This window comes from Carcharhinus amblyrhynchos, chromosome 13, assembly GCF_965287045.1.
Source record: "Carcharhinus amblyrhynchos chromosome 13, sCarAmb.v2.hapA, whole genome shotgun sequence".
Lineage (NCBI taxonomy): Eukaryota > Metazoa > Chordata > Chondrichthyes > Carcharhiniformes > Carcharhinidae > Carcharhinus > Carcharhinus amblyrhynchos.
In genome coordinates this window covers 57,453,403-57,469,399 of record NC_137336.1, presented here as the reverse complement: position 1 = coordinate 57,469,399, position 15,997 = coordinate 57,453,403, and the positions used below count along the sequence as shown (strand labels likewise).

The 15,997-nt window shown below is 39.3% G+C and overlaps 1 protein-coding gene across 2 annotated transcripts in view; it reads right to left on the bottom strand.

Annotated features, from left to right (window-relative positions):
- The window catches only part of LOC145351933 (uncharacterized), a 54,773-nt gene that overhangs the window by 18,471 nt on the left and 20,305 nt on the right, over window positions 1-15,997 (bottom strand). For both annotated transcript variants that reach the window (XM_080201728.1, XM_080201727.1), the window contains exons 6-11: window positions 14,897-14,928; window positions 14,036-14,161; window positions 8,749-8,877; window positions 4,579-4,634; window positions 1,474-2,989; window positions 501-644 (exon numbers count right to left, since the gene is read on the bottom strand). In XM_080201728.1, coding sequence (XP_080057854.1) covers window positions 501-644; window positions 1,474-2,989; window positions 4,579-4,634; window positions 8,749-8,877; window positions 14,036-14,161; window positions 14,897-14,928 — 2,003 coding nt within the window. The remainder of the gene's footprint in view (window positions 1-500; window positions 645-1,473; window positions 2,990-4,578; window positions 4,635-8,748; window positions 8,878-14,035; window positions 14,162-14,896; window positions 14,929-15,997) is intronic.

Here is a 15,997-nt window from a genome sequence, read left to right as displayed (position 1 = left end):
AATGCTCCAATCATCCGAAAGGTGCAGTCCCAATCAAGGGGATTTTAAAAATGACTGTGTTAACTATCCAGGAGTACTGCGACATCTAAGCCAAAACATATGTAAAACCTTTTCCTCAAGGGTTAACATAATATGGGCCTTTTTATTGAATAGATTTACACATTTAGAGTCAGAAACTTTTCCTTTTTGCATTACTAAATCGTTATATTTGACAGACAATGTTTAACTCTAGATCTGATTGTCTGCTACATAACTTAATTTATTTTAAGCCCTAGTTTATGCCTGCAGATTTTTATTTGAATGAAGAGTAAACTTTATATTAAATGAAAAGGGTGTAGATAAAAAGCAATTATCTAAATTAATGAATAAAATCAACTTCTGTCCCTACAGTAGGGAAAGACATCAACTTCAAATTTACGACATTGTAGGTGATTTTTCCTGCAGGATTCTGGTAATTCCTATTGCTGGACAAGTGAGGAATGACATTTTCTTGGTTATACCTGCTTCGCAGATTTCACAGCTGCAGAATTCTGGACTTTTCCAAATTTAGCACCAAGTTTTCCAATAGCAATGTTTGGACAACTAGCAGGAGGCTGGTTCTTAGGTATTGCCATCTGTTTCTCTGGATCAGTTTCTTTCTGTTTCTAGATAGAAAAAGAAAAAAAATTAGAATCAGGTGTGCAATTAACAATTGTTGAACTTCAAATCACGTTGACTCTTACACTTTATTGGTTCGCGTACATATTTAGTGGAGCACTCTGTGAGGCGATGACTAACATTGCTGTGTTAAAGCTAAGTGAGCATGGCCCTATTATACCTGCCTTGAGCACCGCTGATACTGATATACAGAGGAAAATCTGGAAAAGTCTTGCATACCCCTGCATGATGATATCCCCTCATTTGTGAGAAGAAAACTAAGTCACCAAAATACTAAAAATTAAGAACAAAGAATATTACTTGAGCTAAAACTGCAACAATTTGTTGGGGTCAGTCAAATATAATTGTTTGGTTTTGTAGATTCGTCTTCTATATACTCTCACATCTGATTTACTGCAAGATGGCTGCAGCTATTCAGACAAAAATAGCTAAGTTCAAAGCCAATTTTCCAGGAACACAATGTTAAGGCCAGTTTCATTCCTGTTATTAAGGTCAAAAAAGACCTGACATTTCAATTGCGCAATATTTTGTCAAACAAAATAATTGTGATGGGGATTTAAGTCCTCAATTTAACTTGTACAAGTATCTTGGCATCAAGGTTCTAAAGATCTGTTTTCAACTTTTTGGTGGATTTCTGCTGACTTAAATAGATAATTAAAACTTAAATCAGCACATTTTACTGTATATGCTCCGCTGATGCTTTCACTTCTTCCTACATATCAGCAACCTCTTGCAACCAAAATATGTGGCATAGCTGAAGAACGGTGAATAAAACTGAAATACATCATTTAAAGAAAACAGCTCAGCATCTTATACCTTCACTAGCACTGTCTCTTGTGCATGCATTCTTACATCAGCTCGATTATCAGTTTTCTTCACTTCATCCTTGGATTCATTTTGTGCATCCTCCACAATGGTATCATCATCTGAATCAGACTTTTCCATCAAAGTTTGAAGTTCTGAATCACTTTCCAAAAATGGAACAGTAGTCTCCTCTAGAAGCTCCTGCGATCTCATTTTTACATCATTATTTATTTCAGGCTTCATCCTGTCCTCTGAAATATAGCTTTTATAATTTTCCCACACTCGTTTCTCTGTGTCTGCACAGTTTTTCCACTCTCGTTCTATGTTCGCAGTCCTCCCCTGCTTCCCCCTCTCACCATCTCCCCACTCTATCCTCTCACTGCTATTCCTCCACTCGATCCTCTCGCTGCTCTCTCCCCATTCTACCCTCTCGCTGCCCTCTCCCCACTCTACCCTCTCGCTGCTGTCTCCCCACTCTACCCTTTCGCTGCTGTCTTCCCACAATATCTTCTCACTGCTGTCTCCCCACTCTATGTTCTCGTTACTATCTCCCCACTCTATTTTCTCATTGCTGTCTTCCCATTCCATCCTCTCGCTGCTATCTCCCCACGCTATCCTCTCACTGCTGTCTCCCCACTCTATCCTCTCATTGCTGTCTCCCCACGCTATCCTCTCACTGCTGTCTCCCCACGCTATCCTCTCACTGCTGTCTCCCCAGGCTATCCTTTCGCTGCTGTCTCCCCACTCTATCCTCTCGCTACTGTCTCCCCACTCTATCCTCTCGCTGCTGTCTCCCCATTCCATCCCCTCGCTGCTGTCTCCCCAAATAATCCTCTCGTTACTATCTTCCCGTTCTCCCCTCTCACTGCTACCTTCCCACTCTCCCCTCTCACTGCTGTCTCCCCAAATAATCCTCTCACTGCTGCCTTCCCGGTCACTGCTGCCTTCCCGGTCACTGCTGCCTCCCCGGTCACTGCTGCTTCCTCGCTCGCTGCTACCTCTCCGCTCACTGCTGCCTTTCCGCTCACTGCTGCCTCTCCGCTCTGCTCTTGGATTGCTGCCATCCTGTTCCCTTTTCTCACTGTTACCTCTCTGTCCACCTCTTTCCCGACTGCCCCTCCGTTCAGCCCTCTCGTGACTGTCCCTGCGCTCTCCTCTCTCACGGCTAGCCCTGCGCTCATCTCTTTCATTCCTTGCCCTCCACCCTCCTCTCTCATGGCTGCCCCATCGCCCTCCCTCTTTACGACCACCTCTCTGTATTCCTTTCCCTCGACCAGTTCTCCGTGCTCTTCTTTCACGGCTTCGCCACCTTATTCTTCGCTCTATTCTTTCTCGGCTTCTGCGCTGCATTCTTTCACGGTTTCTGCGGCGTTTTCTCCATTCTGTTGTTTCACTGCTTTCATCAGAACTCTTTGACTCTGCTCTTTCACTACTTTCAGAGCTTTTCCTCTCTCTTTCAGATGTTGAGGACTTTCTCGAATCACCAGGTTTACGCTTCATGATAGGACCCAGAAAAGATTCTTTAGTACTATAATGGAAAATAAATTGATTGTACACGACATTACATTGTGTTATTTTGGCAATTACGTATTTAGTTTGGCTATTCAATACCTTCCAAAGAAACAGCAGTGTTTACTATCATTTCCCTTTGTGTCTCACTTTGTTATATCAATGGCCCAAGTTGTGAACAACGATGCCATTTTACATTTGGTTCAATATCCAACAAGGATATTGTCATTTTTTTCACCTCTTCCATTTAATTGGTCACCCTCTCTTCACCTGAATATATATCTTTGCATGCTTTCATGGGTACAGATTGTCCTCCAGTTCCTCAGCCAATTGATTTTACTTCTTATGTAATAGTGGGCATTAGCAGCTTATTCAGTTCGCAGAGTTGAACAGTAGATTTTGATTGGGAGAAGTGTGGTGGGATTCTCTGGTCACACTCGCCTCAAAACTGGCAAATTCTGCCCGAGGTCAATGAATCTTTGTGTGGTCCGCTCCCACCCACTACAATTCAGGACAGGAGAATTGCCCCTCATAATCTTGACAGATATTCCCCATATAGCCTGGAGACACTGAGGCTGTTTGCAGTATCCCAATGACTACATTAGCAGACAGAATGAATTTGGAATATTCCTAATCTGCATGGTTCATTAATTGACTTGAGTAGCAATTTTTATTCACTTAAGCCACAAGAACACAAAGAAATTTTGCTTGTAATTCAACTAAGCAGGCATCTAATTAAATACATTTAAAATTGAATAATGCAAGTCATTTTAGTGCATTTTAAACTGAAACGTAAAATGTGGTGGTGCAACTAACTGGAGCTGCAATATATTGTTGGACTACTGGTTTACTCTAAGATCCACATGAAACTGAGTTGTCAGTTCGTGGAAGATCATAGAATCAAAAAATCCTTACAGTGCAGAGGGAGACCATTCAGCCCATCAAGTCTGCACTGACTCTCTGGCAGAGTATCTTACCCAGGCCCTTTTTCCCCAAGCCTATCCCTGTGACCTCACATTTAACATGGCTCATCCATCTACACACCTGGGGACTCTAAGGGGCAATTTTAGCATGGTAAATCCATCTAATCTGTACATTTCTGGAGTATGGGAGGAAACCAGAGAACCCAAAGGGAACCCAAGCAGTAACAGGCAGAATGTGTAAACTCCACACAGTCACCCAAGGCTGGAATTTGACTCACGTCCCTGGTGCTGTGAGGCAGTAGTGCTAACAATCATGCCACCCTATGCTAACATTGTGAGCTGCCCAGCAGCAGCACTTCTCCACAATCAAGGGAATTACAGAGTGTTATCACTCTGGCATTTACACAAAGATATAAAAGAGGGTGAAAGGCTAAAGGCTAGGACCAAATTACTTGCAATTTGTGTTCAACTGGGCAGGGAAAGGAACTACAGAATACACAACATGGCATGCCACTACTAAAAACAAAATCTCTAATTTATATTTATTATGTTCACCCAATATCCATCAAACTTTACCTCTAACAGATATAATTACAAGGCTAAGAGATCACTAAAATATACATTATCTTTAAAATGTGCCATGCTGGTCTGCAAATCTGGTTAAGCACACAAAAATTGCATTTACCAGATATCTGCCTGATTTACTTTCTTCAACATTTCTTCAATCTTTGCGGATGGTTTCTGGATAAATTAATCAAACAAGCAAAAAAAATTAGAGAAAGTTCAAGGTAATTGATGTGGTACACAGTAGGCTGGAAAGAATAGGCAGGGCAAAGTGCCTTCCTTGATTTCACAGATTGTCTCTTTAATTTTATTGCATCATTTAAAGATTTAGATAACATCGAACACAAACAAGGTATGCAGAATTTGCAATATTTAGATTTTGAAGCAAACAATTTCAAAACTTTCCCTTGAATGACAAGTCACCATGGAGGGAAATAAACTATTTAGTTTGAGTCATTTTCAAGTGGGTTTGTTCTGTGTTATGTTCCTAAATTCACCAGGATAATGGCTTACATGTTTACTTATGGGAAACCCATGAAAACATTGACACATTTTTGACATCTACTGAAAATTTGTGTCAAAAAATGTTGAGCACTTCAAGTTTTGTATTGATGCTTTATACAAAAAAATCCAGCCCTTTTTCGATACAGATCTCCAGGCAGAGAGGGGAGATGGTTTATCCTCAGCTATTATAGATTTTACCCTGTCTCCATAACTCATTTCTTTAAGGGACAACATATCCTCTGACATCCCTATAAATAAAATCTAAAAGCAAAAGTCAGCAAGATCCTGACAAATCTTTCAAAATGGAAACAAAAGTTTAATAACACAAGTAATTTGACTGAGTCACTTTTATTATGAAAAATTGCTCTGTAATTATAGATTTTCACACCTGCTTACAATTGTTTATTTGTACATTCTTTATCTGTTCTGATTTCTTGCTGTTTCACAAATACGAAATTCTGCCATTTTGGTTCAAAAAGTTGCATACAAAGATGACACAAAGTCATTGACAAACACGTGCATAAGCAATCTTTTTATATATTATGAGCAGATTTTTTTTATGTCTTGATCGTGTTGAGTTGGAATTTGTGCTAAGTAGGGAAAATGTCAAGAGCTGTTAATTTACATTGATTAAATTTGATTATAATCCCAGAACATATTTAATAAAAATGGAATTTAACATATTTTGCAGATCAAATTCAAACAAAATAGACAAATGTGTTATATATTTCAGGTCGGTAAGCACATCTACATGTTTTGCACCTCCATGCATCGGTCAACTTTTTCATTATAAATTCCATGTCCAAATTTATAATTGAAACTGTCAATCTATAATTAGATCCTTCCATTAATTACAGTGTGACAAGTTTACATAAGTAATTTTCAATATAAATGTGGACATTAGTTTCTGAATTACAATTTCTTCTGAAGAAATAAATGTAGTTTCATAAAGATATAATTTTATCATGTGGCAAAACCTATGCTGAGTTCAGAAGTCCAGAACACTGATCACCAGCCATCCTCAGACTTTTTGTGCAAGCACCAGCCAAGAACTGGACACATATCAAAACACAGAAGGTAGTAGCAGGATGAGGCAGCCTTTCGAGGTTGCTCCATCATTCATCACGATCATGGCCGATCGCCCAACTCAATACCCTAACTCTGTTTTCTCGCCATAACCTTTGATCCCATTTGCTCCAAGTGCTATAGCTAGCCACCTCTTGATTGCATGCAATGTTTTGGCATCAACTATTTCCTCTGGTAATGAATTCCAAGGCTCACCACTCTTTGGGTGAAGAAATGTTTCCTTATCTCCGTCCTAAATGGTCTAACCCAAATCCTCAGGCTGTGACCCTTGGTTCTGGACACACCCATCATCGGAAACATCCTTCCTGTATCCACCCTGTCTAGTCCTGTTAGAATTTTATAAGTCTCTATGAGATTCCCCCTCATTCATTTGAACTCCAGTGAAAATAATACCAACCTAGTCAATTTCTTCTCATACAGCATTCCCACCATCCCTGGAATCAGTCTGGTAAACATATACTGCACTCCCTCACGAGCAAGAACACCCTTCCTCTGAAAAGGAGACCAAAACTGCACACAATATTCTCGGTGTGGCCTTACCAAGGCCCTGTATAATTGCAACAACAAATCCCTGCTCCTGTACTCAAACCTCTCGCAATGAAGACCAACATACCATTTGCTTTCTTTATCGCCTGCTGCACCTGCATGCTTACCTTCAGCGACTGATGCACAAGGAGACCCAGGCCCTGCCACATGCTCCCCTCTCCCAAATTGCAGCCATTCAGGTAGTAATCTGCCTTCTTGTTTATGCTTCCAAAATGAATAACCTCACATTTATCCAAATTATACTGCATCTGCCATTGATTTGCCCACTCACCCAACCTGTCCAGATCATCCTGATGAATGAATTTGGTCAATAGAACTTGAGGAAATTTTTCTCAAAATGAGTTTCTCTGCACACGGTAGCAAGGTGGCACAATGGTTAGCCCTGCTGCCTCACAGTGCCAGATGCCTGGGTTCGATTCCTGGCTTGGGTACTATCTGCGTGGAGTCCGTACTCTCTCCCCGTGTCTGAGTGGGTTTCCTCTGGGTGTTCCAGTTTCCTCCCACAGTCTGAAAGTTGTGCTGATTAGGTGCATTGGCGATGCTAAATTCTCCCTCAGTGCGGCCAAACAGGCACCGGAGTGTGACGATTAGGGGATTTTCACATTAACTTCATTGCAGTGTTAATGTAAGCCTACTTGTGACACTAATAAATAAACTTTAAACTTGTTTAAGTACTCTGGGATGTAGATTATTAGGCCCTGAGGATTTATCCGCCTTTAATCCCATCAATTTTCCCAGCACCATTTTTCTACTAATATTGATTTCCCTCAGTTCTTCCTTCTCATTAAATCTTGCATTCAACAACATTTCTGATACCTGATTTGCGTCCTCTTTTGTGAAAACAGAACCAAAGTATGCATTCAGTTGCTCAACCATTTCTTTGTTCCCTATAATACATTTCACCATTTCTGTTTGTAGGGGACCTATATGTGCAGTACCTTATCATATCCTTCAGGCTGATGACAATCCTGTGCAGAAGGCAGAAAAAAGAACAGTGCAAAACCCAGATCAGGTGATCTTCTGCGGATAGCCATTGTTGAGTAGGTGTTTCAGGACAGGGACAAAGATGTGGGACAGGGAGAGGTCCTAAACAAGGGAAGGGGGTCATGGAGTGGTCCCAAACTAGGGAAGCGGTGAGATCTTCAAATGAAGTCTCTGGTCAGGGATGAAAGAAATAGGTCCCGTTAAGATAAAATGAAGAAACAAAGAATTACACTCAAATTAAGAACAGAAATAAGGGAAGCGGGCACGAGAGAAACATTGAAGGTTTGAGAAAACAGCTGAAGTTGGTGAATCTGTGCTGCTGGCCGCTGGGGCAAAGATACTCCTTTACAACAGTGGTGTTCTGTTTGACACAGCCGAAGATGTGAAATTGTACTTGTAAGAGGACTCTTGAGTGTGCTCAGAAATCCAGGGGGGACGAATTTCGGAAGGCAAGATTGAAACCCTGCCAGGAGAGTTGCTGATGAAGCCATCCAAGTAGGAGCAACTTTTGGAGAGATCGTCAAAAGTGGAGATTGGAAGTGTTCATGAGAAAGACAACATTTCAGTGAGATTGGTTGGCTCACAATATGATAAATGTCTGGATGAGTTGTTGAGAAATCCATGGAATCGGGTTTGGTCGCGTGTGCCTTTTTTTTCTGTAGTGTGGTGTGCCCAACTACAGTTTGCCTCTTACTTCATACGTACCTCATACTTACTCTGTACATTAACAATGTAAGCCAAATACTATAAATTGGTTTATCTTTCTGAACTTATAAAGTTATTTTTGTACCAAAGCTGCGGAATCTTATGGCTTTATTTACTTAATAAGCCTCTTGAAACTTGAGCTGTGTACTTTGAACAAAACTTTATTGGTTCCAAACTGGAATATCCTCCACTAACTTGGGCCTGGCCAAGAATCATAACACATGTAAACACAATGTTTAATTCTGGTGCTAATATGTAGACATTCAGGCTAAAAAAAGTTCAATTGTTAAGTTAACATCAACTGAATTAATAGAATGCTATAGTTAAGTAAACAAAAATAATTTTGTGCAAAATAAATAATTGTAAAAAATTGTTTGAGCAGTATTTTCTATCATTTAGTTTCACACAAAAAATGAAAATACAACATGCAAATATTCAGAAAAATAGGCACAAATATGTCACTTACCTTTAGCAATGGCTGTATTTGAGCAGAGGATAGATTTACAGTCAGTATTCTACCATAAAACAAAGGTTTTCTCTTGAAATGTTCAATTATGTTATTGGTTGCTATCATGGAATCCATTTTCAGGAAAGCCTATTCATTACAATATGAACATAATCATTAAACACTTCAGAGAAGTACCACAAGTATTTACCAATTAATTGTAAAGCAAAAACATTAAAAAGTTTTATCACCAGCTCACTGCATCTAAAAATTATCCATTTACCCAGAGCAATCATAGCAGCCTAGCTACTTAAGACTCTTCAATACCCTCACATACATCATCAAATTATCAATATCTATTCAGCAAGATACCACTGTAATTAGTTTAACTTAAGATTTACTACTACTTTCTTTCTCTTCCATGCCTTGTGGTATATGAGTTTAGTTTCCGCATGGCAGGTTTTTGCATAAGGTTAAATCTCACGGATCCAGAGTGAGGTAGCTAAATGGATACAAAATTGGCTTGATGACAGAAGACAGAGGGTGGTTGTAGAGGGTAGTTTTTCAAACTGGAGACTTGTGGCCAGTAGTGTGCCCCAGGGATTGGTGTTGGGTCCACTGTTATTTGTCATTTATATTAATGATTGGATGAGAATATAGGAAGCATGGTTAGTAAGTTTGCAGATGAAACCAAGATTGGTGGCATAGTGGACAGTGAAGAAGGTTGTCTCGGATTGCAACGGGATCCTGATCAATTGGGCCAGTGGGATGACAAATGGCAGATGGAGTTTAATTTAGATAAATGCGAGGTGATGCATTTTGGTAGACTGGACCAGGGCAGGACTTACTCAATTAATGATAGGATGTTGGGGAGAGTTACAGAACAAAGAGATCTAAGGGCACATGTTCATAGCTCCTTGAAAATGAAGTCACAGGTGGACAGAGTGGTGAAGAAAGCATTCAGCATGCTTGGTTTCATTGGGCAGAACATTGAATACAGGAGTTGGGACGTCTTGTTGAAGTTGCACAAGACATTGGTAAGGCCTCACATGGAATACTGTATACAGTTCTGGTCACCCTATTATAGAAAGGATATTATTAAACTAGAAAGAGTGCAGAACAGATTTACTAGGATGCTACCAGGTCTTGATGGTTTGAGTTTCAGGTGAGATTGGATAGACTGGGACTTTTTTCTCTGGACTGTAGGAGGCTGAGGGTGATCTTATAGAGGTCTATAAAATAATGAGGGGCATAAATCAGCTAGATAGTCAATTTCTTTTCCCAAAGGTAGGGGAATCTAAAACTAGACAGCGTAAGTTTAAGGTGAGAGGAGAGAGATACAAAAGGGTCCAGAGGAGCAATTTTTTCATAGAGAGGGTAGTGAGTGCCTGGAACACGCTGCCAGAGGTAGTAGTACAGGCGGGTACAATTTTGTCTTTTATTGGACAGTTACATGAGTAAGATGGTTATAGAAAGATATGGGCCAAATACAGGCAATTGGGACTAGCTTATGGGTTTAAAAAGGCTGAAGGTCCTGTTTCCATGCTGTAAACCTCTCTGACTCTGTGAGTCAACCCATTTTTTCTGCTTACATCCAACAGGTCATATTCTAGATACTTTCCATCCTGAAAATGGGGTGTGAGCCAATTTACAATTCCCTACTCAGTTGATGTGATGAAAGTTCACCATTGCACTCCTACAGCATGAGCATTCTGCTGAATATTAATGAAGTACTTAGAGCTCTTAGCTTCATTCATTGAAGTGGGGCTCAAATGTTTAACCTTCAGATTCAGAGACTAACGTTTTTACTGAGCCACGATCATTCATTTCTATCTTACTGGATTCAAAAAATAACTGCTTTATTTAATTCTTTGATCCATGTACTTAAGAATTGGCCGATGTACACATCTATTAAATTTGTTACACAACTTGGGATGTGCTTGGAATTATAGTTTGCTAATTATTGAAGATGCAGTTAAATACAAACTGTTCATCGCAGTACTTGCAGCAATCCTCTTTATTTTAAGGGGAGAGACTGCTCTTCTCACTAAGAAAACTTGCTTTCACAGAACAGGAGTCCTTCACCTGCTTTTTCTCTCTCAACAGGACCAGCATCTATTGGGAACTGCTGACTGCTCTATGTGATGTATAGTTTATTCCAATTGAAGCTTAATCCAAAAACTGGGTTTTTGATGGCTAAGAGTTATTCCATAATGGAATTTCTAACTTTCAGCATTATAAGGCAGTGGATTGCAAACTTTTTTAGTCTGAGGACCACTAGGCAAGGCAACAGACTCCCATCCCACCTGCTTTTACTTACCACTGCCTAAAAATTAATCACAATTACTGGGAAGTATGAAAAATATAATTGTTTTTATGTTTCTTACACTACTAAATGCAATAAGTTTATCTGAGTTACTTTTTAAATTAAACATCTTAAGTTATTAATTCATGCAAGAAACAAAGGTATAGACATTTTCACGTTATAAACATGAATACTACAAGCAAACATGTTTAATTGAAACATTCTAATGCATGCTATATTCGCAGTAATCTTCTGAGAAACTAATATTTATTTACATTTATAGTAATCAAACAAATTAAACACCATCATAAATCTTGCTGCTCTTCAGACTTATAAGCAACATGTGCCTCACACAAAGGGACCAGTCTGATTCTGTGACTTCACACAAGTGGCAGCAATAAAGATTCTGGCCTGCTCTTTCATAGACCTTGGTCCTAGCAGTGGACAACCTTATGAGATGTCATATCCAACTTTAGGGTTTACAAATGTGTCAAAGGTTAATGAATAATATATTTATTCTCTGAACTAAGGAAAGATTTACTGAAAATAAAGGAAATAATTTTTCACATGGTTTCTATTACCCCAATGTCTAACAAGAAAGACATATGAGGATGTTTGGATTTTTTTAGATTGAAGTTCAAATACTGAAATGCATTGTCAACAGTGGTCTGCTGGGGCAATTAGACATGATGTAGAGATGCCGGCGTTGGACTGGGGTAAACACAGTAAGAAGTCTCACAACACCAGGTTAAAGTCCAGCCAATTTATTTGATAGTAAACTCACAAGCTTTCAAGGTTTGCCCCTTCGTCAGGTGAATGTTCAGGTGTTATGAGACTTCTTACTGGGAATTAGACAGCAGGGATAAATAATCCATGGTCAGGTATTGTAATGAATTAAATAACCTCTAATGTAGACACAGTGAACCAAAATAACACTATTTCCCTCAATATAATTTGTTGTGATAGGACACCAGCACATTGTTGCATGATCTTCAAACTTTATATGAACTAGGTCTGAGATATTCTCAGGGACATCTAAAGCTCAAGCTAATGCCCCCATGAATTTGACCATTTGTTCAAAAAAGTTGAAGTGAAAATGTTACTAGGCTCCATGAGTAGGGAAACAAGGTTTAATTTCCCATGCCAGTAACTTAAAATGTATTGGGGCACACAAGTAGCAGCTGCATACTTGTCTTGAAAGAGCGAGCAAGAAAACTACTGTTACACATCTCTGTCAACTAAAAGTAACTATGGCAAAGGTCTTGGAGCAGAAAGCTCATCCATAAATGGTACTTGGCCCTTGAGCCACAAGATAACTACACAAAAGTGAAAATTCACCAATACACTAATAAAATGGATAAAGCTCTCAAGGTTTGTTGCAGAATAGTTTATTTTATAAAGTGAAGTTCAGAAAGGTAAGAAGTAGTAAACGGTGAATCCTGATGTATGTGATCAGTAGTTCTGCACTGAACAACTGGAATAAAATGAGAATATCTTAAGTAAAATAGTGGAAGGAACTGTCACAAAAGGAACATAATTTCTTAAAGGAACTGTGCATTTTGGTTTTGTCCCCTCTACCACAGCAACACGCATTTAAGAAACAGCCCTCAAAAGAAACTCTATGCAGTAACAGAGAAGCATGACAAGCTGAAGGTACAGATGTTAAACTGGGATAAGCACCATGAAATGCTATTTTCATTACTCTACCGTGGAAATGTTATTTTTAGCAGATTTTTGACTGGAGAGAGGGATCAATACAAAGTAGCTTTAGGAGATAGTTCCAAGCTGAAGATAGTGACAGATGTGCAGCAGTGTGAACAGTGAAGAAGTAATGCAGAACTGGTGAGCTGAAGATTGGAGGCACATACTTCAAGAACATTCAGCACAATACCAAATCTGCACTGAAACTATCAAATTGTAACATCAACATAGCGGGAACAGGGATGGAATGTAGTGATAGGGTTTTTGGGACTCTTGTCAAAAGTGACTTAGTCACAATGCTTAGAAATATGTGAAGGATGCTAGGGGAGAGGCCTGTGAAACCAGCATTTAAGAAATGAATTCTAGAAATAACAGAAGTTGAGAAATTCAGTGGTATGAGTGAGAGATAGAGACACAATCTTAATCTTCTTTCAGTGGAAAATATATTTTGATGACTGAATGGATGTATGCTCATGGGTCAAGCAGAATCCATGGTTGCATGTACTATGTTGGCACAAACATATTGTGGGGAATAAAAAAAGGTTTATTCGCTAATGAAAATATTAATTATGAATAATTAGATACTTGGCATACAGTTGAGGAGCCCTTATAAGTCAAAGGCATGCATGTTGGAAGCTAACCTTGTGTTTGTTGATGATGTTGCTGAGAGGTAGCATGGCCATTCACCCCACCATTTTTAATGGCTGTGATTTTAGCCACCTACATCCTAAACTCTGGAAAGTTGAAGCTAAATTGCTCCACCTCTAGTTAAAATGCAACTCTTTACCCAAACTATATTTAATTTTTTATAGCTCCCTCTTTGGTTCGCTGTCATTTTTTTGTCTGATTATGCTTCTGTGAAGTGCCTTGGGAATTTCTTTCTATATACAAGGTGCAATGTAAGTGCAAGCCCTTGTTGTTGATGAACCCTTTGACAAGAGCTATAAGCAGCATCAAATGGAGAGGTGACAAAACTAAGGTTGCAATCTGTTTTCTTTCACAAAACTTGATGGGAAAAAACATATTTATATTTGACCCATGTTTCATCGTTGCCTCAAAAAATACTTTAACTGGTTACACCAACAAGAATGATCCCTCACCGCCTGCTACTACTATCCTTTGGCAGTTGCAACTAAAAAAACTGAACAAAGTAGGGAAAATTATTACTTTTCATTTGATGGAACTGCATGTCAATCAGTTCAAATCCAGGAGGATCTGTTCTGGCAGTTACATATGTCAAGCTGCGCAACAGACATAACTCTTTCTTTGACATTGTTTTTAAAAAAAAGACCATTTCATTACCTTTTCCCCCACTTTTAGGTACTTGAGCACCTTTCCAAAAGCAGAACCAAGTCTCACAGTATCAAAATCTGAAAAACCAGATGAAGGCAGATTGCTGAGGACCACAACCCTACTTTGGGGTTCTTTCTAGAGGAAACAATGCAAATAAAATTACAATGAGAGGCAAGATGTATTAAGCATTGAATTTTTCTCTGAGTCTTAAAAACAAAAGTTTGAATCAAATTAGAGCTGTAATAAAGATTAGTTTAGCTCCGAAATACATTGTTTAATTCCCAAGCACCAAGAAAATGTGAAGTGTTTCATCAGAGGGAAAAAGATAGGAGAAAATCGAAGAGCAAGGAAATTTAAAACTTTATTTTAATTCATTCATGGGATGTCGTATCAATGGCAAGGCCAGAATGCACTTCCAAATCTCTAATTGCTTCTGTAACATAGGTGGTGAGCCGCCTTATTGAACCCTGCTGGAGTTTGGGTAATGCAGGCACACCGACAGCACTATTAGGTTGGGAATTCCACAATCTTGACCCTGGGGTTGAATCCAGATTCAATTCCAAGTTTGGGTGACTGTGTAGCATTTGCACATTCTCCCCATTTCCATGTTCTCTGCTTGGGTTTCCTCCAGGTGCTCCAGTTTCCGCCCACAGTCCAAAGATGTGCAAGTTAAACAGATTGGCCCTTCCAAATTGCCTATTGGTGTCCCAAAAATTAAATGGAGGTTCATAACATCTATTCTGTCCAAGAAGTGTCTAGTCTGTCTTTTTAATTTCAATACAACTGTGCTTTTCTGTATTGAATTCAATGCTCAGTTCTGGCACGAGGAAACATTGTATTTTAAAGAATTGTGATGAAAGTAACACTGACCAGGTTTTCTCGTTTGCTCTGTTCAAGAACCTCTGAAATAAAAAAAAATCAGATTTACATTCAATACATTATCTTTAAGAGATGAACTTAAAGATTTGATGAATATTAATACTGCCAATCAACAATTGAGTTACAGCTCATGTTCTCAGTTAGGTTTCTTTTCCCGAACCTTCCAATCCAATAAACGGATGTTGCCATTAAGCCAACAAGACATTCTGCCAATTATACAAATGAATAATGTGGTATATTAATTTCAGTGCCAGTGTGATGCTAAATCTGCAAGCCATTTGTCTTAACGACGTATCAAACAGCACGTCCCAGTCACTGTTTGCAATGGGCAAGGTACAAACCATATCCAACTAACCTGTGCCAGCAAAACTCAATACACAGTGCCCAATACTAGATGTGATTCTGCGATTGGACAACATTTGCTAAATAATCCTCGGTGTACTAGGAATAATGCAGGGCAATCAATTAAAGACTGTCAGTCAGACTCTTGGTGTAGTGCATTTTATGTACAAGAAGGTATACAGAACCATGGAACCACAGAAAAGTTACAGCATAGAAGGGGGTTATAAATCCCACCTTGTCCTCACCAGCCTGAGGACACCTAGGTGCCCTTTCCAATGCCAACTTCCTACACACAGCCCATAGCCCTATAGCTTACTGTGATGATACTGTGCCTTTAAGAAGTGCATTGTCTTGTTTCTGTGCAGGATGTTTTTAGTAGTCCCTTCCGTTTTACTGGTGCCACTGGGTCCATAACTGTCATCCTGCATTGTTACCGCAGCAGCACAATTGTTCCTAATTGCTAGAATGTTTGTTTTAATCTGAACTAATGCTGTTCTGCTGTTTTTAGTGGTTTCCTTTGAGGTTTTGCAGAGTAGAACTTGATGGGGTTGATTTTCAGTAACATCATGCAACTAGGTGGAGCTAAGCTTACACCGAGAACTCAAGTTTAGTTGTTGTTTAGAAACTGAGGAGAAAGGTAGACCTATCTCTTTCTGAAGTCTGGAGACTGGGATCTGCCAGAGACCATGTTTATTTCTCTGAGGTTCTGCTGTTCGAGGATATAGCTTTCTCTGAGACTCTGCACTATGA